Source organism: Pocillopora damicornis, chromosome 13, assembly GCF_964200805.1.
Source record: "Pocillopora damicornis chromosome 13, jaPocDami1.2, whole genome shotgun sequence".
Lineage (NCBI taxonomy): Eukaryota > Metazoa > Cnidaria > Anthozoa > Scleractinia > Pocilloporidae > Pocillopora > Pocillopora damicornis.
In genome coordinates, this window is record NC_142682.1 from 14,060,135 (window position 1) to 14,083,247 (window position 23,113).

The following is a 23,113-nucleotide window of genomic DNA, read 5'->3' on the forward strand; positions in this document are numbered from 1 at the left end:
ATCAGTCGTCGCCGAAAGAATGTCAAGGGGAAACTATAGAAAATTGACCGCCAATTAACTGCCAGCGAGGGAGGGGTCAGAAGAGTATTACAGAGCACTGAGGGTGGGGAGATCAGTAAATTTCATGGTGACACAACTGCAAGCCCCCTCCCCTCCCCTCCCCGGCGATAATTAAAGACCGGCCCGAAAGGTTCGACAGATTACGGACGTTAACGTATTAACAAGATTACCTTCGGATTTCAAATCGCTCAAAGTACGACTCGAAGTTGGAAATTCTGAAGCTAAATTCGTCCTTGGGAACTTATTTCAATTTCTATGAATATCCAGCTTTTTCTTCTGTGTGGAGGGTCATCGAATGAATGAATTTCGTTTTCAGATGAAGACGAATGCTTGATGGGAGGAACAAAGTGTGAGCAACAGTGTGTTAATACCCCGGGTAGTTTCCATTGTGATTGTTACACTGGTTACCATCGTGACCACCGACTTCCTCACAAGTGCGTGGACACTGATGAGTGTTCAGAGGGCCGGCCAGACTGTCACAAGTGCATGAATTCTGAAGGAAGGTAACGAGCCGAAGAATTGTAAGATATTGTTATCGTTCCTTCAGACCTCTGCAGGTCCTCATACTTCATTCAAAGAAGGCTTAAACCAAGACAAAACGGAAGAGCTCATTAAAATGTACAGAGGCAATTTTTACCGTCCGTCCTTAGACTGGTTGCAACATTTGTTGTGAAAGCTGGCCTTAGTTTAATCGAAGTCGTCATTTTATATATTTCTGGATGTAATTCACTACTAGATTTATTGACCTGTTGTTGGTAGAGTGGTGAGAGCACTCGCCCTCCATTGCTTTTGCTGGAGCTTAATATACACTCCCAGACCTTGTATCACATGTTGCTGAGTTTTGTGAACGGCTCCTGCCCTCGTTGGCCTTGGCTAGTTAAGGGAGAGGGTGGGATGGGTGGAGGGTGGATGGTTTTGAATCGACGAATCTTTGCTTATTTGCTAGTTTAAAACTAGCATTCAGCTCTGTGATATGCCTCAAGCATACTTTTATTCAGTTTTCAATAAACGCCTTTTTCAATCTTTTAAAGTAATTGTGCCATTTATTTATTTATTTTTTTATTCGATCATTACTAGTTTCCGTTGCGAGTGTGATGAAGGTTACATTACCGCTGACAATGAAACTCGTTGCGCGGATATCGATGAATGTGCGGTGAACAATGGCGGCTGCTCTCAGAACTGCGTCAACATGGATGGATCTTACATGTGTGAATGCAGCGAAGGATATAATGCCACCGACCCCGAGTAAGTATATGAACTTTATTTTCCTTTTGCACCTCATTGGGCATTGTTTGATCTGCAATAATATGAGGTGCTCGGCTGCTTTTATCATCTCGACTATGAAACACGCAGATATGATAAATCGGTGTAGCGACATGCTGAGTCTAAGACCCCATTCACACTAATGCGTTTTCGTCTGAAAACGGATTCTATTCGATGCGTTTTGGCCTTCCGTCCTCACTAATATTAAATGCTTGGAAACGGATGCGCTTTTAAATGAAAACGAATCGATTCGAAAACACTCTCAAAAGTGGAGAAAGTTGAAAATGCAGGCATAACGGTTTTGTGTGAGCGGTCGAAAACGGAGCCTTTCGAAAACAATGACGCTGGATTACGTCATTGCGTCGTGCAATCTCTTTTCAAGCTTCCCGTCTCAAATTCAAAACAAATATGGCGGACGAGCAAATGGATATGCTTTTGTATGTTGTTGACTTGTTTTATCGCTTGTTTGGAGCTTAATATCGCGTTATTTACCCTTTCGTTGATAACCCTTCGAAGAAGAATATCCATTCTGAGAACACTGGTTCTTTCTAATGATCGCCACGCAAGACTCGGACAAGTAGGCCATATCAAAGGCCGAGAATATTTTGATTTCGACCAGGACGAACAAGCCCGTGGTGGGCAAATTTTTTCACAGAGGGCGTGCGCAGTCTGACGAGTAGGTCACAGAAGTGACGTATACATTTTCGAGTGTTTTAGTGAGTGGACAGTCATAAACGCTATGAAAACTCTAGTAGTCAGCCCCAGGTGAATTTAAAAAATTCAACTGCCGTTTAGGTCACTTAACTGTGAAGACATCGATGAGTGCGCCAGAAACAATGGCAAAGGAGAATGTGACCACGCATGCGCTAATTCTGTGGGATCATTCCGCTGTTCTTGTGCTGCGGGCTTCCACCTAGATGCTGATGGACTGACCTGTCATGATATAAATGAATGTCAAGCTAACAACGGAAACTGCTCGCAGAAGTGCATTAATACTCAAGGAGACCACTCATGTTCCTGTTTTGAGGGTTTTGTGAACTCAGGTTCAAATGGAACTGATGTTATCTGCATTGACATTGGTGCGTATCTTATTTTTTTCCTTTGCTTATTGCTCTTTCTACCGGGTTATTTTATTGTTGCACAAAATGCAAACTGTCTCTTTTGGGTGAGGGGCTTTTTTTGTCTCTAACCTTTTTGAGAAAGATGTTTATTCGTCTTGTCACGAGCGTGGGACAAAGAAAAGAGTCCCCAGAGGAATCGAACCTCAGACTTTCGGATTCCGCGCTCTGATGCTCTACCACTGAGCCACAGAGACTCCGCGGTGAGCGAGGTCTATTACGAAGTTCATATGATACGCGTCCTAACCTTGTTGTTGTTCGGCTTGTCTTCTATTGTCCTATATTTTTTTGTTTGTTTTTATTTTGTTTTGTTTTTTTCGTCGCGAGCGTCGAGGAATTGTATCAAATTTTGACTGCTCAAAGTGAAACATGGTTTCCAACTCTCTCTCTCCTTTTTCTCTGGTCCTTACTTTCTCTCTATGCTTTCCATAGACGAGTGTTTTGATGAGATACACCAGTGTGACAGTCTCGCGAAATGCCACAACACTCCCGGTAACTACTCATGCCAGTGCCCTGACGGTTACTCCTCGCAGTGGAAGGACTGTATCGGTGAGGCCGGTGTTAAGACATAAGGAAATTTATGTCGTCATTGTTTTCATTTCAAAGCGACAGTATAAGATAAAAAAAAGGTAATCAATCAATCCGTTCAGGTTTCAGGTCTCAGCAATTTTCTACTATTAGTTATCGGCGCGATTTTTTTTAGTTTAGAACTGTAACGCTATGATTGTGCCCTTCCGAAGTACGTGATAACTTTACAAGCCGCAATTTTTTCGCCTTTCGTTAATTCGGAAAAAAGGGATTGGTTTATTTTGGAAACTACGTCAAAAACTTTCAAAAAGTTAAATTAAAGAGATCATTTGCCTTTCGGTCTAGAGACAGAATCCTTGTTATTTTGCAGTTCGAATTTTTATGATGTCTCGTAAAAACTTTGATTATTGATGTAAAGTAATTCACGAAATCGGGTATCTATATGAACATCGGTTAGCATTAAAAGGCCATTCTCAAAAAAGCCTATTTAAAGATGACTAAGGTATCCATTATTTTATTATCCTGTTTATGTTTTAGATATTGATGAATGCACTAAGCCCGAGATAAATCAGTGCGAGCAAGTTTGCAACAATTCTCCTGGAAGGTTATTATGTTTCTATTACGTTTTTTATTAGCTCTTCACCCCATCTTCCCACTGCCAAAGGAAAGTAATTTTATATCTGCAAATCTTGGCCTAGCAAATGATTCCAAATATTGAAGTTGTAATATACATCGCAATCAATACTCTTTGGCAGGCACAGAGTCTTTATGATAAGCGCAAGAAACTGCGTTGAGATGCGACGTCGAGCATCGGCCGGGTCTCTGTATTGTTTTCCTGGGCAAGACACTTTATCATAACCAAGCCCCCATTCATGCAGGAAATGACTGAACTGTTAGGGAACCCCGACAATATATTTTTGAAGAGGGAGAGGGTGAAGGTTTAGCGGTGATGGGTAAGGATTCTCTCCATGATAAGTAGTAATACCCCTAGTTGGTTCACGCTGCAGGAAGCCTGTGTTAGTCATTTGAATTTGAATGAATAATTGATAAGCTAGATCAACATTGGTTTTATGGTGATTATTATTTATGTTTATTGTTTGTTTTTCTGTTTATTCCTTGTTTTTTTTTGTTTTTGTTTTTTTTTTAATTATTGTTCAAATGATTTATGCTATTCTAAGGATGTGATATTTATTGCAAATTTCTCTCATATGTAGCTTCCACTGTGAATGTAGACAAGGTTTTGACCTCCAAAACGACAGCAAAACCTGCAGCGGTATGTATTGCTAACAGTTGAGGTTTATTTATTGGAAACGAGAAACTGGCAAGGGCCCATGGCCACCTGAGGTTTTCAATGATTACAGTACAGTAAATGTGTGGCATTAACTGGGAGATTCACTGAAAATTAGAAGTATTTAGCTTTCGGTCAGAGGGAGGGAACAATAGGTTATAAAAGCCTTTTTACTTTTACTGATCTCAGCATGTTGAATAGATCGGTAGTAATCAGGCCCAAGCAATAGCAGGTGCAGGTTATTTCTTACTCTTTGACTTTCCTATCTTCAGATATTGACGAATGTAAACTGGGCAAATGCGAAAAAGGTTGTCTTAACACCGTTGGAAGTTACCAATGTTTGTGCCCAGCTGGTTATCAGTTGGCAGCAGACGGTCACCATTGTGAAGGTAAAATACTTCAATATCTAGAATTAAGTTATATTAATGAGGATTTAATGAATCAATAATTTTTTTGCAGTTGAAACTAACAATGTGTCCATAGGGGCGTAACTTTGAAAAATAGGATATGGAAGTTGTCCTTCTTAATTAAGATTGACAACTGGGCGTGTATGAATGGGTTCTGATATTTGACTGGCATTTAGCCTTGAAAAGTAAGATTTTTGACCCGCACACCATTTAAGATCAAGTTCCAAAGTTAAATGCAAAAATGGTGTTGATGATTTTCCATAATCGTCCTAGCTGTTTTTAGATAGATAGATAGATAGACGTTTATTAATAATACCTTAATAGCAGCTGGAAGCTGAATTACAAAGGTGTACAAATTATATAATAGAACTATACAATAAAATCAAACCTAAAAGGGAACATATGGGCCCATATACAATTGTAATAGATGTCAATTAAAATGTCTTGCGCTTGCTGGAATGAAAGTATCTCTGAACCGATTTGTTTTAAGGGAAACTCTAAATGGTCTGCGTCGTCGTAACTCCCTAAGTTGATCTCGGTTGTCGAAAGGCAGTAAGTGGTACAAACAATCCAAGGGATTGGAGACGATGTTGTTAAAGAATTTTAAGCAAAGGTCTTCCCTCCGATCCCTTAGGGTTTTCAGCTCTGCCATCTGAAGCACTTCTCTATAATGATTATCATAACCGTATATAATTTTCAAGGCTCTCTTTTGGACCCGCTCTAAACTTAAGCTCAAATAATCGGGGAGACTATAATGGTAGACCTGACATCCATAAAGTAAGACGGATTGAATGCAAGCAACATAAAAATTCACTAATTCTGGTGATGGTACCTTAGCTCGCTTTAACTGAGTTAAAAAGTAAAGGCGTTTAGCGGCCTTTTTAATCATCTCAGTAACGTGAGTGTTCCACTTGAGGTTGTCTTGAAAATACACACCCAGTAATTTCACGACACTAACGGCGCTAACCTTAGAGCCATTAATTTCTATGAGATCGTAGGAAGGAGGGGAGCGCACGAAGGAAACTCTTAGCTCATTACATTTTTTCGGATGAAGTTGAAACGAGTTAAGTGTTGACCAGGTAGCTACTTCGTTTATCATAGACTGAGCATTGCTAGGACCACCCTTGCTTATGATTTCATACACTGTCGTGTCATCTACATATTTTATACAATCACTGGCTGATGGTACTTTCAAATCATTTATCATAACCAAGAATAGCCACGGTCCCAATTTTGTTCCCTGCGGTACTCCTGCTCGGACCGATCCCCACTCTGAGAGACAATCATGTGCAAGTTTGACCCTTTGTTTCCTATCTTTAAGAAAGGCTATTATCCAATTAATGATGTAAGGGTTGATGTTGTAGGTCGAGAGTTTCGATAGCAAGAGGCTGTGATCTATCAGATCGAAGGCTTTTCTATAGTCCAACGCAAAGATCCGCACGGTGTTCCCCGTTCCGTCTGTTGCTTGCGCCCAATTGTGGATCAGGTTTATCAATGCATGCGCAGTGGAGGATCCTGGAATACACCCAAATTGATCGGGTTCCAGGCGTTTCAGAAGTGCTGGTTTCACATGTTCATGGACGACGTAGTGCTCGGCAATTTTGGACAACGTTGGTGTCAGTGAAATAGGTCTCAAATCTTTCGCCGCATCCTCAACTATCTTTGTTTTGGGAAGAGGGGTGATGTTTGCACATTTCCAAAAGTCCGGTAAAGTCCCTTGACTAATCGAGGAATTGATGATACAACGAAGAGGTTGAGCGAGCTCAGGAGCGAATTCACGCAAGACCCAGTTTGGGATATTATCTGGGCCCCCGGCTTTGGAGGAGCTGACCGTACTAAGGCATTTGAAGGTAGCTTCCAGTGAAATAATGGGAGTTTTAAAACCCTCAGTGCTCACAGTTTCGATATTATCTAAAAGTGGGTCAAACGAAGCTTGAGGTTCTAGCAGAGCTGTGTTGATTTCATTAGCCAAGATCTTAAGGTTGATTGAGGTAGCTGGTTTACTTGCTAGGAGCTGATTTGCGATACTTGTAGATGTTTTGTTCATTCCACATAACCGCCTACATTCGGACCACCACATTTTAGGATTGTTTTCGGTCAAAACGCTGACTTTAGTGTTGTAATAAGAGCGTTTGCAGAGCTTCCGTTCCCTGTTTACTTTGTTCCGGTAGTAGTGGAACAATGGTTTGTTGTCTTGGTAATATGCTCTTTGACGGTGTGCTATAAGTGCCTTGAGTTTGGGTGAAATCCATGGTGCGTCGTTTCGGTGGAACTTAACTCGCTTTTTGGGAAGGATAGAATCTAACCCTATGTGAATGAGGTCACTGAAGTGAGCATACTGTTCTTGGACGCTATCTATAGTGTCGATTAATGACCAGTCGACCCCCGTCATATAACGACCAAAAGCCTGTTTGGACTCAGCGTTAACAGCACGTGTAGTAACCGTTCTGTTTGCAGGAATATTGGCCTTCGATCTAATTTTTGGAAACAAACCAACAGTACAGTGATCGGATAGTCCGAAGGGCGGGAATGGAGAAGGTTTCTCGTAGTGTTCTGTAAGATTAGTTAGCACTTTGTCGAGTGTACGATCCCCTCTTGTTGGAAAATGGACGACTTGCGTGAGGCGGAACTGCTTAATAACTGGTGAAACATTCGCCCTGTTCCAGTCGCCAGCGAGAATTATACCTGCGCCAGGGATATCACTCTCTATCCTAGAGAGAGAATCCATCATGTAATCAAGGAGGGGCTCATCTTTGGCAGGCGGTGGAGGATGGTATACTGTACCAATGATAAGGCAGCTATAACCCCGGGGCAATCGGTTGGGCGTGATTTTGGCCCACAAAACCTCAGGGCCCTCGGGGTCAGGAAACTTATAGTCCCGTAGAATTGAGAATTTGATGGAATCTTTTACATATAGAGCCACACCCCCATGTAGCTTGTGGGTCCTATCTTTGCGTATGATGTTGTAGCCACTAATGTCAACTACGCTGTCGTCAATAGAATCTTTCAGCCATGTCTCCGTTATACAACAAAGATCAAACTCGTGGGTGTTCAAAAAAATACGAAGTTCGTCTATTTTTGGTGCCAAACTCATTACATTAGACACAGCTATTGACGGTACGAACTGCAAGGTGTTTTTCTTTGCGTCGATGTTTCTCTTAGGCTTGATAATAGCCAGATTATTGAAATTGACGGCTCTTTCTTCTGTGTAACGGCTCGAGGAAACACGCGTAGTTACTCTCACGGGGATTGTTGAAGGTCTCGGTAAAGCGTGATTATTGAACCGTAAAGATTCATTCAAGATGGAAGAGTTATAGCAATTAACAGTTCTTGGTCTTATGTAACTACTGGAGATGGCGCGTGTGGTTGTTCTCACGGGAATTACTGAAAGCCCCGGTAAGGTGTGATTGTTCGACTGTGAATAATTATTCAAGGTTGAAAATTCATTCGTTTCTGAAGAATATTTGCTTCGGCCTGTATTTAATTTTGTTTTAGTAAGTCTTCCGGACCGTTTCCCTCGGTACTTAAAAATTCCATCCGCTCGAATGTTCTTAAATAAAACTGACCGTCTCTCCTGAAGGCTGTAATTTTTCCGGAGCGACACCAGTTCGCGCCGAGAGTACTGTAGGGTCGTTGTTTGGCGAATTGGAGAACCAAGCTGCCGAATTAAATCTCGAGTGGCTCTCTGCCGGCTACCAATGGCGATAATAGATTGAGCAGGACCGGGGTTGGTCGAAATATCAACGTATACCGTGATGTCCAATGGAGGGTCGTGGCCAGGGATGACTAAGGAGACAAACCCGTGTTTAGTGTGCTTCTGCATTGGAACTCTTGATCGATGAAACCCATCTTTGACGATACAGGTGCATTTCTTCTTGAGTTGAACAGCAGTGTGCAGGGGTTCCCTCCTTGATTTAAAAGTATCCTCGAAGGATAATAAATGGTTTAGAAATGCAGCGCTTAAACAGGATAGAATAGTGATAGAAACTAGAGCTACTCTAAACGTGGCCGCCATGATTGGCGCCTAATTAATTATCTTTTCAACTATCTCTCTTTATTACAGATATCGACGAGTGTTTGGAAGATAACGGTGGTTGCGATCAAAGATGTGTAAATGAAAATGGAAGGTATTGTTTCTTCAGAAACTCTGGAGTTATTCGTTTGAGTACAGAGGAGCTCTTGCTTGGAACTCGTAGGGAGACATCAGGAAGAGACGTTTGGAAAAGTGTTAACATTTCTTTGTTGTTGCGTCAGTTTGTACTTGTTGATGTCCCCCTAGCTTGTATCAGGTTTTTCAGTGCCTCTGTCAAGGCTGAGTGAATTTGTGAGTAACATGAACGAGGTCCCTTTAATTACTTGGCTGTTCGATGTCAATGTCTCTGAATGTTAAAAGAATAAGTATTATTGTCATTACAATCAGTGTAATAATCAACATCATCTTCATTATCGTTATTGTTATTTTTCTATTATTGTTATCATCATTATTATTTCATGTTGTCATAGTCACTTTAGACTTCAATCGCTTAAGAGATCTCAATATTTATAACGCCCAATTCTCAGCGTAATATCTCCCAAGGGTAACCTTGCATGTTTCGAGGAAATTTTTTGGTGTCCCTTAAGATTATTGTTGCTAACCATGCAAGATTTAAAGAAAATGACGTTAAAAACTCTAAGGTATCTCTGACCCTCCCAATATATGTTTTGTCTTCTCACAGTTATTCATGTGCTTGCCATCATGGTTTCAAACTTCTGAGAGATGGATCAACATGTAGAGGTACATATCGTTAAAAAGCGGACTTGTGATAAGTTTGGCTTTGCTACAGCTGTTGTGATAAGCGAATGATTCGCCCTATTAAGGGTGGCAGATTTATGTTCTCAACTCATTTGAAAATACTAAATTACCGAATATGAGGCTTGGAACCGAAACCATACTTACATATATGTTTATTTTCCATCCTGACTGAACTCCCATTAAAACTTCATGTTTACATTACTAAAACCTTAACTTCCCGAATTTTTTTACGTTGATAACAAAGGGGAAAAATCACACTTACACTTGCTCTTATTAATTGTTAAGAAAACAACAAAACAGTATAAACAATAGACTGTTCTATTAAATGTATCACACTCACCTTTCGCTAAACAAAAGTTCAGTTGCATACATGTGAGAAGTTTGCTTGTATCTTACTCGAAAGTAACGAAAGAATCGGCATCTGTTCGTGGGCAAGCGCGTAAGGTATTTCTTACTTACGTAAGATATTTCGGAGGGGCTGTTTATGTATGTGATTGGAACTGAATTTTAGAAGGAAATAAGCCAATGACTTAACTGGTCTTTTTCTTTTGAATCAGATATCGACGAATGTCTGCTGAACACTGCGTGTTGCAACCAGGGTTGTTTCAACACAGAAGGCAGCTATAACTGCTCTTGTTACCAAGGATACACGTCCAGCAGTAACTGCACCTGTGTAGGTTAGTAAAATGAAAGTGATATGACTCAACCTTAGAATTTTGAGTTGTTTTGGGTTTGTGTGGTCAAAAGTATTTTTGAGCAATGATGAACGTGAAAGCCTCTTACAAAATGTAATTTTAATTTTTCTTAGGTGAGACTCTCTTACTTTTCAGACCTTTTTTCAAATGACACTGCCAACAGTACTGCTTAAGTTTTAGCAGTTGAGCAATGTTAAAAAAAAAAATTGTGGAGGAGAGTCAATGTGTTCGTAACCTTTGAGAAAGTTACTTTTAGAGTTAATGATTGTTTCTCACTGCTTTCTGTGATGTATCCTTCCTCACCTCATTATGTTCGACTAAAAAGTGACTCCGTTCGATATTTTATTTGCTCTCTCTAGATGTAAATGAGTGCCAAACAAATAACGGAGGCTGCGAACAGATTTGTACCAATAACCCGGGAAGCCATAGGTGAGCGAACCATACTAAGAAATATTTACTTGTTCGTGTCAGGCGTTTAAGCTGATATTTGTCAACCAAAGTTGTGTCAGTGCGATTTCTGCAAGAAGATTTGCCTAGCTTAAGTACACTGTTGTGCTCGCCGGAGGGTGATTTCCGGCCCTCGCATATAGAATTAAAATGACAAGATTTATTTGTCCTAAGAAACAATAGGTACGTAAAAAATTAGCCATTTCCTCAGTATGTGCTTTTTTGTTTGTTTGTTTGGTTTTTTTTGTTTTTGTTTTTGTTTTTTTATTTTCGTTTTTTTGCATGATGAATTGTATTTATCATTTCTGGCTTTTTTTTAAAATTAGATGCTCGTGCAACTCAGGTTTTGTAATCGATAGCAGTGACCCGAAGCGCTGTGTGGACATCAACGAGTGTCTTACGGTAAGGATGTGCAGAATATTGACCCAAAGATAAGCAGAACAAAAACAATGAAAACATGGTAAAGAAAGATGGGGGTGTCAACAACTGCGATAAGGCATGAACCTCGTTACCTTTTGGTTTCTTTCTGTTTTTGTTTTTGTTGCTTTTTACCAGCGTTAAGAACTCATTAGGAAACGCCTTACAACCACGCAAATTCTACCAGTTAAATTTTGTGCTCTCTTTGGTCTATTTGACTGGATGAGAATTCTGTCCTCATAAAGTCGAGAAAATGAAGTCAACCTCTGCGATTAGAACTTCATTACTTGGATAAGCCCGTCCCTCAATTCACCCTCTCTTTTATATCACAGGACAATGGTGGATGCCATCACAACTGCACAAACTCCCCTGGTTCATATCAGTGTACTTGTCATCCAACCTTTAAACTACAAATTGACGGGAAAACGTGCGGACGTAAGTAAAACCTCCTTCAAATTCTTTTTAACGTTTTGTGAAGCTTTTGTAATTGACTAAGCTTACTTTCCATTAAATCAAAGGCATAGCGCTCAGTTTTAGGCAGGAAATCAGTTCATTTCAGTTCCGGTCGAAACCAACCCGCACGTTCAGTTCTCCCTCAGCCCTTGTGGAACCAATTGAGATCGTGGGTGTTCTAAAGTGATTTCAACGTCTTGCCATGCTACTTTTACCAAACGATAAAAATGAGACTAAAGTCCGAAACACTAAAAGCACTGAAAGGATTCTTCGGAGAGAGAGAGTAAGAGAGCTGAGGGACTTTATTGTTCTCCAGTAGATGCCTCCCCTTACAACTAATCCTAAAAAAACCGATAAAAGAGGTCTCATGATTTGTCATGGTAATTTATTTAAACAGATTGCCCCACCTGCAGTGATTTTGAAGCTCTGTTACAGACTGTTGAACAGCTAAAGAACAAGGTGTGCTATTTATTTAGCTCTTGGATTTGCTTGAAATTCATCTCAGATAATTACATTTGACACATGCAAGAAATAAAGAAACCGATCACTTTCTGGAAATAGGGATGTATTTATTTACCCTCTAGCACAAGATTTTCTGCTTTAAGAATTTACCAATCATAACCTGGAAGTGGTTTATTGCTAACTCATTGTAGGCTAATTAATCTGTTCACCTAATGATTAATTTATTTATTGCCTTAAGCTTGCTTCGATTGAAGTCTGGAAGCAAAGTGTTGACGGTCAAGGATGTGTCTTTGAACTTGAAATTAAACCTGATGGAACCTCGTGGAAAAAGAGTCAGTGTGAGATTTGTCGCTGCGAGGTATGTCTTTCTAGCTTTCCTTTTTTGTTTGCAAATGTTTTCCCCCATTTCTTTCCTTTCTTTTATCCAGCTTTCAATTGGTAACCAGGTTATTTCCTTGACACTGATTCTGATCCAATCGGATATTACTTCAAATGTCTTAATGTTAACTTAGTTTTACTGTGATGTGGTTTCACCCAGTACGCCCTTAAGTCAGCATATACTTTCTCCCTAGTGTTCTTTACACATTTCCTTTGGCTCTTACAAGGAGAATTTAGTTAAAAATCAACAGCCTTTCAAGTCCGCGGTCATTTCCTTAAATCCGATAAACCTATTGTCTGATTGCTAGTCACTATCACGGGTTAAAAGTTAATGAGCATGTCAAATGGTGACCGCAGCATTCCTGGCCATCTGTCAGAGAAACTTATGCACCCATAGGCATGTAGCTTGTTTATAATCTTTCCCGATTGAGGGTTTATAAAGGTGTTAAAGATGCTCCCAAATCCCCTGTTTCCACCAATTAATGAACAGGCATGACCCAGTTTGAATCTGAAAGCCTAATTAATTGTATTGTAGCTAGTTTAGAACAACAAAATTACCAGTTTTGTGCCTCCTGACGAAGAAGCTTCCTATCTTAGTGGAGTGACTATACTTTCAGACGATCTGTTTTACAGAGAGCTGGATAGACTTCGGCCAGATGAGCCACTTCGGCAGATTTAACTCTTAACGATTCGATCACTCACACTATTGATGACTTATACTCTATTAGAATAGACGACTGACTACTAATTCTATTCGGTCATCTGATTTATTTGTTTCCCAATGAACTCGGTTTACCGAGCCAGACTGGCTGTTCAAATTAATTCAATCTTTTTTCTTTTTTTTTTATTGTTGTTGTTGTTCATTTATGTTTGAAATTGATCGTTTTACCGGAAGATTTATCAATAAGCGCTTTCGAATGGATACTCGATATAAGTTCAATGATATATGTTAGTTTCTTTTGGCTTTGAGTAAAGTAAATCCCATGTAAATAAGAATTATATGCCTCGGTGAAAATATGTCGTTCTTTTCTTTAGAAAAATCAGACCCGCTGTGAAAGGATTTCAGGCTGCTTAGGTAGGGAATGTGAATTGATGTTCTTTTCATTAGTGCTTGATTTTGTTTGTTGGTTTCCTCGCTGATTCTTGCCTCGTTCTTATTACACCCTGTTTAAAATCACGTGTGATTCATAAAATCTGATTGGCTATCTTTGTTGCGATTTATTTGTTCTAAATCTCGTTTCTTTCCTAGCCAACGAGAAAGCTTTACTAAAATACAACAACCAAGCAGATTTTAAGGCTTGTAACCAATTTAATCGAAGGAAAATGAAAGACAACTTTTGCAACTTTTTACAAACCAATTCCATACTGGGTGAAGAAAATATTTGTGCAGACTAAAAAAATCGTGTACTGAATTTTGCGATTTCAAAATACATGTAACAAAGTGAATTACGCGTTTGATTTCAGACCAAATTGCACTCTTGGTTGAGTCCTGGTTGTGATGATGATGCTTTGTTCCGGGATTTAGGTCATTGCCGCTAAATCCGTTATCGTCCTTTACAATTTGAAAGTTTGTAATAATTCATGTCCTATTCACCCTTAAAAACATTTAACCTTACCAGGAATATAAATTGTATGAACTATCTAAAATCCGGGCGATTTTTCTCTAACTTGTTAAGAAACGACGGCACAACCCCTCACTACAGAGGAAATGATCACAATTACTCATGATGATAATGATGATGACGATGGAGACGAACCTGTTTCTTCCACATCAAGTAAGAAACAAAAATAATTTACGACTATTAGAACTTCTTTTCTCAAATGTCCGCGTAAACTGGCCTTAGAATTTTTATCTTTAAAAGCATATGAAGAGAACACAAAACTATCGCAAGAAGAAGACACTTAGGTAACTTTCCAGGGCTAAAACTTTTCTCGGATATTTGGAGCCAGTGTGACCGGGTGGTCAGGTGCTGCGCTTTTAATCAAGCTATCCGCTCTGCCACTCGCTGGATTTGTAGGATGCTTTTTATCATAAAACCAAAGCCAGCACAGAATGCACTATTTTTTAACTCTGCTTAAGTACATACAAGTATTGAGATAACACAAATAACTGCGTAGCGTTTAAAGCTAAGAATGCTGCCCGCAATCGTCACTTCATTCCTTTTTTTTTCCTACTAAATTTCAAGATGTTACTTTATCCTTTATCGAATATCTTTAAAAGTTAAGTCGTTAACGACTCTGGTATCTTTCCCAGAGTATCAGTCATTTATACCTTGGCTTTAAAACGTTGTTTTCATAAGTGAAGATAGTTTGGGATTTTCCCAAAAATGGAATTTAAAATATTCAATCACGAGCTATTCCTCAACAGACTGTTACCTTTTAACTCACAATCACTTGTTCTTGAGTCAATTATAATGTTGGACTCACTATTGTTAACGCATTTTTAAATAGTAATTTCAGAACGTAATGACTATTTTTTTCGGGAAAAGCTTCTCTTAAAAGCAAATCTACCTCTAAGAATTCTGCAGCACGACAAACACTGGACGCCATGAGCAACTGTTTATGAATCATCCAATACTTTCAAACTAAATATTTACTTTTTTATTTATTTTCGTCAGGTGGTGATTTGCCAACATCAACGGCCGCTTCAAAGACACTTTCAACAGAAAGAGAACTTTCTGAGAGTGAGCTATTTACTATCAACAAGAAGAAACGATTGCAGTGAGAAAGAATCGTCTAATAGCGAATCAAACGTGTAATCTTATAAGGGTTAAGGTAGAACATATCTGTCATGGAATTTTTAACTATAAAATTGCGGCTTGTTAGTAGGAACGGTAGAGTCAAACGTATTATTAGTGAAAACGCTAAAGAAGAAAACTTTTTTTCGCACAAATTTGTCCAAACCCAATTTTTTTAATAAAGGGAGTAAGTTTCGAAACAAACTTTGGTGTTGCGTCGGTGGGAGAGTATAACAGGGTAATTTAGTGTTATCAACTGAGTCAAAGACGTAAATTGGCTACCATAGAGAGTTTAAAGACTGACATTTCGAGCGTTAGCCCTTCGTCTATTGCTCTGACGAAGGGCTAACGCTCGAAACGTCAGCTTTTAAACTCTTTACGGAGGCCAATGTACGTTTTCAACTCAGTTGATAATACTAAATTACCCAATTTTTTAAAACCGTACGTTATCAAAATGAAACCCCACCCCCACCTCGCAGGCAAACAAATGCTCTTCTATATTCTATCTTATTTACCTATTCTTTTCTATTCTTGTCTGGTCGTTTCTGGGCAACTGGGTTTTATACAAGTCTAATCCATTATGTTTTTTTCACTTTTCTATTCTAGGCCTTTAACTATTCTATGCTCGAGCTCCATTTTGTTTTTATTCTATTCTTTTACCTTCTCCTCTCATCTCATCTCTTCAATTTAATTTTTTTCTCCTGTCTTCTCTTCTGATTAAATATCTTCTCCTATATTCTCATTTTTTCTTTTATTTTCTACTCTATATTCTTTTCCTTCTTTGATTTTTACTCTATCTTATCCAAAGAGCGTTATTAAAGTACAAAATATATTTTCCTTTCTATTGACATGTTAACAATATTTTTACATGTTGTCTTTTTCTATGTTTCTGTTCGTGTCGTCGATCACTTGTCATTAGTTTAATTGATTGCACATAAAATTTTAAAATCTGCTGCGTTTTTCACACGGTATTTAAGTCTTAGCTTTCGGAGTCTTTTTGTCAGTCTGGAAACCTCCGCCATATTGAATATCTAATATAACAATTACCACGTATTACCAAATATAACAGAGACCACGCATCTGTTAAGTTTATCTTAGAGCTGTTTTCCTTAAAACAGTTTTATCGTGGCCTATCTTGGCATACATTGGCTGTTAAAAACATACCTCGATTGACCATTTATTTGAAAGGTTAAAAAATCTCGCACAAGGCTGAAATACTCTTTAAGCCATTTAAGCCTTTTTTATTCGTTTTTTTATTTTTAAATGAGAAATGCAAATTCATGATCTTTAAATGATAATCATTTAAATGATAATCAAATACCCTTTTAGCTTTTTGATGCATTTGTCGACTGAGTTGCCCATAGGGAAATAACTCGAGAGATGGGTAGAAGACGAATCTTACAAGAGCATTCGAATACGAATTTTATGATACTTGGCTCGCATGAAGAGTTTTCATTTAACTGCTGGGAAGCTGCTTATTGTTTTGTTTCATTGTGTCGAGTTTTTTCCTTTCCGGGCTCTCACCTCTGCGGATGGACCATAATCCGCAAAGATCAAAAATCGCAAAGTTGTCATGCAACACCATAACATTACGTTACGTAACACTTTCTAGGGGAGTACAAGATCGAACACACTTTCTTAACTGCAGTTACCGCTGGATTTTGATTCCTTTGCAGCCTTTCCTTCTCTTTCGTTATGTGGTGTCTTTTTGTAAACTGTTGGCGCTGTCGGTTGCGTGCCATCCACCACAATCAGATTGTCAAAAGAAATTGCTGTTTTTTCTCACGGTGTGAATGGAACGAAAGTATGTTCATCAATTTACCTTTCATTTTTAATCCTAGTGTGTCGTAATAAATCCGCTTTTTTGAGGATGAATTTCACTTCTATGTGAACACTTGAAATCGAGTCTAGATTAGTTGAACTTTCTTAGGAAGTTAGTCTGAAAATCTCTTTTCCTTAAACAATAACGCCTTGTTAAATATGGTGAGTTATTAGTTACGCGTCCCCTTAAACATTCGTAAAAAGATTCGAAATATTTTAAACCACTTAAAACCTCTGATATTTCCCTTCCTAATGGAAAGCAAAAATAATGTACGATTATCGTCTTCAAATTGCAAATACGTCAGCTGTCAATCAAACATAACCTTAATGTTCCGCCAATTTTTGTTCTCTTGTAGATCAATCAGACCACGTAGTCTCACCAACATCCTTTTACAACAAGTAAATAAGCTTATCACCTCTTTAAATACGGACGGTTTAAGAGTGTTTAAACTGGTTTTCAGTGGTTTCCGGTAAATCTCCAAGAAGTTTAAGGATAAAATTCGAGGACAGTTTAAAACTCAAAATGTCTGATCCCAGGAGTTCAAAGGAAGACAATTTCTTCATCTCTCAAGCCATCCTAAGCATCGTGTTCGCCACGTCAGCTCTCATTTCAAATGTTTTCTTAATGATCACTGTATGTCGAAATACAAACTTGAATCAGAGGATTTGGCAAATGCATGCAACTTACTTCGTGGTAAACCTGAGCATCTGCGACCTTCTGGCCGGTCTTATTCCCGGATACGGTGGCCTCTCTTACGATATCTCTATTTTGAGAGGCCAGACGCGAGAAAGCCTTGTTGGCCTCAAAAGTTTAATAACTTATGCTGCTGTCATGACAAATATCGTCTCATCTGGCACCATGGCTTTAATGTCTTATGATCGTTGGTTCGCGGTTTCGTCTCCTCTGCATTACAAAGCTCGGGTGACCAAAGCGAGGATAAAAGCAGCCCTAGCTTTTATCTGGATTTATTCCTTGACATTCTCTAGTCTTCCATCGATGGGAGTGGCAATATCTCTGTTCACTCTCCTTTACTGCCACCTTCACGTCTCGGTTCCCCTAATAATCTTGCCGGTGTTATATTGGAAAACATTGCGAGTGCTTCGCCAGCACAACAATCGAGTGCATGATGGAGCAGATGATAATGGAAGGCAGAAAATGGACACGCCCCACAGGAACAGAGAGCGTAAAATGGTGTCGGCATTTCTCTTGATCCTTTTTTTCTTTTACCTATCTTTCGGCCCACAGTTTATCGCTCAAAATGTTCTCCTTTTTTATCCAGATGCAATAAATCAAGAAAGTTTTCGTTTTTTCTTGTATGCGTCTAACAAGTTTCTTTTAGTTAATTGTTGTTTAAACCCCTTCATCTACGCGTGGAGAATTCCGACCTACAGGAGAGCTTTCAGAGAGATTTTTAGTGGCTGTGTTCGGCTTCCGAGAAACAGTGTCTCACAGTAATGCAAAACGACGTCAACAATTGGAGGGACCATACATACAACTGTGATGGTCGAAGAGTTACCTCTACAAGGAAGACGTGTGTAGTTCAGCAGTAGATATCGATTTACCAGAGGAATTACCCGAAAGAAACATGAATTAGAAGCACTCGGGGAAAAGTAAGTAAATTACGAACCGACGGTGACTAAATCATACACTCTGTTTTCGAGTTCTTCCTGGCGGCCTCAGTGCGTTTACGGAAGGTGCGGTGTATTGTTTTTCGCACTAAAATAGCTCTCGAATTACGGATAGAAGAAACGATAGGACCGACCTTAGAATCCCAGTCGCTCTAACTACGTACGTTTTGAGTTTATCAAAGTAATTTAAAAAATTTATCTGCAAAAGTGAACAAGGAGGTACCCAAGTTAATCTTTAATATGTGGCCGAGTAAATAACATACTTGGGACTGGCACTTTCGTATGGATATACCCCTTGTTTTAAACTTAGGGCCAAACCAGAAAGGCACACAGTAGATTCTCTGATTACGACCTTTGTATGGCCCTTTTTTGGCGAAGGAACCGTTTTTGGCCTTGATACGAGAAAACAAAACAAATTTATGTAGATTGAAGAGTAAACACACTCAAAAAAGGGTGATAACATAACAAAAAAATTTGATTTAACTTATTTATTCCTGCAACAATTACAACATTTTCGGGTGCTAGTTGTTTCTTAGAAGAATGGTAAAGGATATTCGGAGTTTTAGTTAGCCAATCAGACCACGCCTTTAACGCTATCCACTGTTTTAGTATATACTAAAATCATCTCATTATTAAAAGATCAAAACTTTCATTGATGTACATTTTCTGAGGACGAGTAGAATACCTTGAACATTTGATGGTTTGTTCTACTTCTAAAGCGAAGCAACAACCTCGTGGCTACCACTTGATAAACTTTGCTATCGTTGCAGAGCTCTTAAAATTCATCGTAACCTACAAGCTGCCTGAAAAATTTTCCTTCAAACCTTTTGATTATTTCTATGATCAGAAAATATACATCATCAGAAGGGCTAACGCTAGAAGCGTCAGCTTTTCAAGTCTTTACGGTGGCCAATTTACTTTATCAACTAAGTTGTTAACATCAAATTACCCTGTTATGGCTCCCCCACCGAGAAACTTACCCCCCTTTATTCGTTTCCCTGACTATATCTGTTGATTCCCCCGAGTGGCATGAGGCACTGTGTGAATAAAGTGCTTTGCATTGACCTGGCCGCGCATTGACCACATGGTGAACGTGTATTTTGGAAGATGTCTATACTTTTCCTAATGTATGGTTTGATCAGATCCCCGAACCATCCCGATGACCATCCGGCATTGTTGAATTGTTCCTGCCCTATTTGTGTCCCGAAGGAAAAACTTGTGTCATTGTGTTTTACGAACTTTGACTTGGAACCTGATGCAGGTGAGCGTCAACCTTTTCATGTCACTGAGTTTGTCGAAATAGCAGAAGTTCAGAAAGGTTTTCGCCCCCGTGAAAACCGCAATCAGCGAAGACTGTGATCTTGTTAATACTTAATACTGTGTATTAGCAGGAAAAGAGCTCTGACAACAAGACATGTATAAGTGAGTGTTATATATTGTAGTTAAGAACCAGTTACCATTAATCGCGTCGGGGGAGGGGTAGGGGGGTCACACGGTTATAAGGGAGAACCTAGAGGGTGTCAGTCATCGTAAACAGAGTAGAAAGGGTGATGAATAGAAAATGGATGCTATTAACCATTAATGAGGGATGGGGGTCATAGTAAAAGGTCCTCAATGTGAAGTTAACTCCATTCCTATGTTCACGAAAGACCAACTTATTATTCCGAACTTCAAAACACGTGTTGTTCCCAAGAGCAGTTCCCGTGAACCCCACTACACAAATTATCGCCCTAACACGTAGCTTATTTAAACAATACTACTGTAAAATAACATAACGAAGCTAGGTGACTAGGAGGAGCTATAAACATTTTACGCTCTATGCTGTAGCACAAAAATTGCCTTTTGTTTAGATAATTTTTCGAATAGCAAATAAATTTTTCGCAAAATTAAAAGTGACGCAGAAATACAAAGACAAAAATAGTTGAACGACTCATCCACCTGCAAACCCTGACGACTATTTTGGCAATAGTGATATGTAAAGAGGATAAATGTATCTGGTATATAACACATTGAAGTGATTTCCTCATTTTACCAAATATCCGCAGTGAGATGGCAAAACTATCAATAGGTCTATTTTCAGTGAAGTGTCAAATAAATTCGGTTTTGTCCCTTCAGATGAGAACGAATACGCCACAACAAAAAACAACAACTGCGAACAGTTGTGCCGCGACACTGATCAAAGTTATTACTGCGAATGTCACAAGGGCCGCAAAGTGAGACTCGACGGATTCACGTGTCATGGTAAAACATTTAGGAGCAGCTCTAAATCCAGCTCTGTGATGCCAGGTTGCTGAGTGTTTGAGGGAAATCTCGGGATGGAAAGTTAGTGGCCACTAAATCCTCAGTGGCCCCACTCTCCCCTTTCCCTTTCAACTTTTTACTCCGACGAAAGATGTCCATTTCCCAAACTGTGGTAATTCTCTTCACAATTAAAAAAGCTTTAAGACTATGTACGTTTGAGGTTTAAAGTAGCAGTTTTATCAAAATGATGATTCATTGAAAATGTTCTCAGAATATATTATTGACATGCATCTTTCATTTAAAATTCTTGTTGTTCTTTTTGTTTCTCAACGATTTATCTTTTACTTCTATCAAGACTTCGTGCATTCTGTACAGATTTAGCCTTTTCAATATTTCTGTTGTCTTTCAGATTTGGACGAGTGCAAGTTACCAAAGAGTTTTCATCACTGCCGACACACGTGCGTAAATACACCGGGAAGCTAATATTGCAAGTGTAACAAAGGATTCATACTCAGTGCCAACGGAAGAATTTGCAGGAGTAAGGGACAATTGCTTATTTATCTCCTGAGTTAGGGTGGGAGGAGTGTAAAAGATTTTGGGGTGTAGAAGATTTTAGGGGAGATCTCATGGTTTACTGGGGAAATGGAGGGGAATCAGTCGTCGCCAAAAGAGTGTAAAGAGGGAACTATAGAAAATTTACCGCCAATTAATTGCCAGCGAGGGAGAGGTCAGAAGAGTGTTACAGAGCACAGAGGGTGGGGAGATCGGTAAATTTCATGGTGACACAGCCAAAATCCTCTGAGCTCCCTGCCCTCCCCCCTTCTCCCAAGCGATAAATAAAGACCGGCCCGAAAGGGTCAACAGATAGCAGGTAATTTAGGGTTAACAACTGGGTTGAAAACGTAAATTAGCCACCGTAAAGGGTAAAAAAGCTGACGTTTCGAGTAATAGGTTGTTGTTGTTACCCTTTACGGTGGCTAATTTACGTTTTCAACCCAGTTGTTAACACTAAATTACCTGCTATACTCTCCCACCGACGCAGAACCACAGTTTCTTTAGAAACTTACCCCTTTATTCATGGGTCAACAGATATACGGACGTTAACGTATTTAGAAGATTACCTTCGGATTTCAAATCGCTCAAAGTACGACTTGATGTTGGAAATTCTGAGGCTAAATTCGTCCCTGGGAACTTATTTTAATTTCTTTGAACATTCATCTTTTTTTTTTATGTGTGGAGGGTCACAGAATGTCTTTTCTTATTTCAAATATTTCATTTTCAGATGAAGATGAATGTTTGATGGGAGGAACAAAGCGTGAGCAACGGATGTGCTTTCAAATGAAAACGAATCGATTCGAAAACGCTTTCAAAAGCGGAGAAATTTGAAAATGCAGGCATATCGGTTTTGTGTGAACGTTCGAAAACAGAGCCTTTTGAAAACAATAACGTTGGATGACGTCATTGCGTCAAGACAAATATAGCGGACGAGCAAATGGAAATTCTTTTGTTGTTGTTGACTGGTTTCATCGCTTGTTATTTAGTCTTCTTATATCACGTTATTTTGTCTTTCGTTGATAACCCTTCGAAGAGGAATATCCATTCTGAGAACATTGGTTCTCTCTGATGGTTCGCAACGCAAGACTCAGACAAGTTGGCCATATCAAAGGCCGAGAATATTTTGGTTTCGACCAGGACGAACAAGCGCGTGGTGGGCAAATTTTGTCAACGAGGACGTGCGTAGACTGACGAGTACATCACATCAAGTGATGTATGCATTTTCGAGTGTTTTAGTGAGTGGACAGCCATAAACGCTATGAAAACTTTAGTAGTCAGCCCCAGATGAATTAAAAAAAAATTCCACTGCCGTTTAGGTCGCCTAACTGTGAAGACATCGATGAGTGCGCCAGAAACAATGGCAAAGGAGACTGCGACTACGCATGCGCTAATTCTGATTCTGGGATCATTCCGCTGTTCTTCTGCTGCGGGCTTCCATCTAGATGCTGATAGGCTGACCTGTCATGATATAAATGAATGTCAAGCTAACAACGGAAACTGCTTGCAGAAGTGAATTAATACTCAAGGAGACCACTCATGCTTCTGTTTTGAGGGTTTTGTGTCACTGGTGCTTAACTTATTTTTTTTCTCTTGCTTATTTCTCTTTCTACCGGCTTATTTGTGACATTCCATGACGTCAGCTAATCCATCACACACAGAGTTCATATCTGACGCACAAAATGCAAACTGTTTTTTTTTTTCGGGGGGGTGGGCCTTTTTTTTGTCTCTAAGCTTTTTGTTGTTCGGCTTTTCTTCTATTGTCCTCTATTTTTTTTATTTTTTTTATTTTGTATTGTTTTGTTTTTTTCGTTGCGAGCGTCA

General features: G+C 39.3%; 2 protein-coding genes and 1 long non-coding RNA gene across 3 annotated transcripts in view; all 3 read left to right on the forward strand.

Annotated features, from left to right (window-relative positions):
* Positions 1-15,250, forward strand: part of LOC113685242 (uncharacterized) — a 23,090-nt gene extending 7,840 nt beyond the window's left edge. Inside the window, exons 11-28 of the mRNA XM_089191776.1 lie at positions 377-563; positions 1,138-1,305; positions 2,119-2,402; positions 2,874-2,990; positions 3,507-3,573; positions 4,184-4,242; positions 4,530-4,646; positions 8,728-8,791; positions 9,380-9,438; positions 10,014-10,133; positions 10,511-10,580; positions 10,925-11,000; positions 11,348-11,450; positions 11,866-11,927; positions 12,169-12,288; positions 13,344-13,383; positions 13,985-14,083; positions 14,927-15,250. Of these exons, the coding sequence (XP_089047902.1) occupies positions 377-563; positions 1,138-1,305; positions 2,119-2,402; positions 2,874-2,990; positions 3,507-3,573; positions 4,184-4,242; positions 4,530-4,646; positions 8,728-8,791; positions 9,380-9,438; positions 10,014-10,133; positions 10,511-10,580; positions 10,925-11,000; positions 11,348-11,450; positions 11,866-11,927; positions 12,169-12,288; positions 13,344-13,383; positions 13,985-14,083; positions 14,927-15,033 (1,919 nt within the window). The 3' untranslated portion in view covers positions 15,034-15,250. The remainder of the gene's footprint in view (positions 1-376; positions 564-1,137; positions 1,306-2,118; positions 2,403-2,873; positions 2,991-3,506; positions 3,574-4,183; positions 4,243-4,529; positions 4,647-8,727; positions 8,792-9,379; positions 9,439-10,013; positions 10,134-10,510; positions 10,581-10,924; positions 11,001-11,347; positions 11,451-11,865; positions 11,928-12,168; positions 12,289-13,343; positions 13,384-13,984; positions 14,084-14,926) is intronic.
* Positions 15,251-15,476: 226 nt separating this feature from the next.
* LOC113685236 (adenosine receptor A3) lies at positions 15,477-18,443 on the forward strand. The gene has a single exon (XM_089191786.1). The coding sequence runs from the start codon at positions 17,391-17,393 to the stop codon at positions 18,321-18,323; it is 933 nt and encodes a 310-aa protein (XP_089047912.1). The 5' UTR covers positions 15,477-17,390; the 3' UTR covers positions 18,324-18,443.
* Positions 18,444-20,637: 2,194 nt separating this feature from the next.
* The window catches only part of LOC149035609 (uncharacterized), a 2,716-nt gene continuing 240 nt past the window's right edge, over positions 20,638-23,113 (forward strand). The window contains exons 1-3 of the long non-coding RNA XR_016182335.1: positions 20,638-20,909; positions 21,147-21,275; positions 22,020-23,113. The exon at positions 22,020-23,113 is cut by the window's right edge and continues 240 nt beyond it. This is a non-coding gene — a long non-coding RNA (uncharacterized LOC149035609). The remainder of the gene's footprint in view (positions 20,910-21,146; positions 21,276-22,019) is intronic.

What these genes read in the sequence shown, in the direction of transcription:
- LOC113685236 (XM_089191786.1), top strand. Translation starts at nt 17,391, where the DNA reads ATGTCTGATCCCAGGAGTTCAAAGGAAGACAATTTCTTCATCTCTCAA.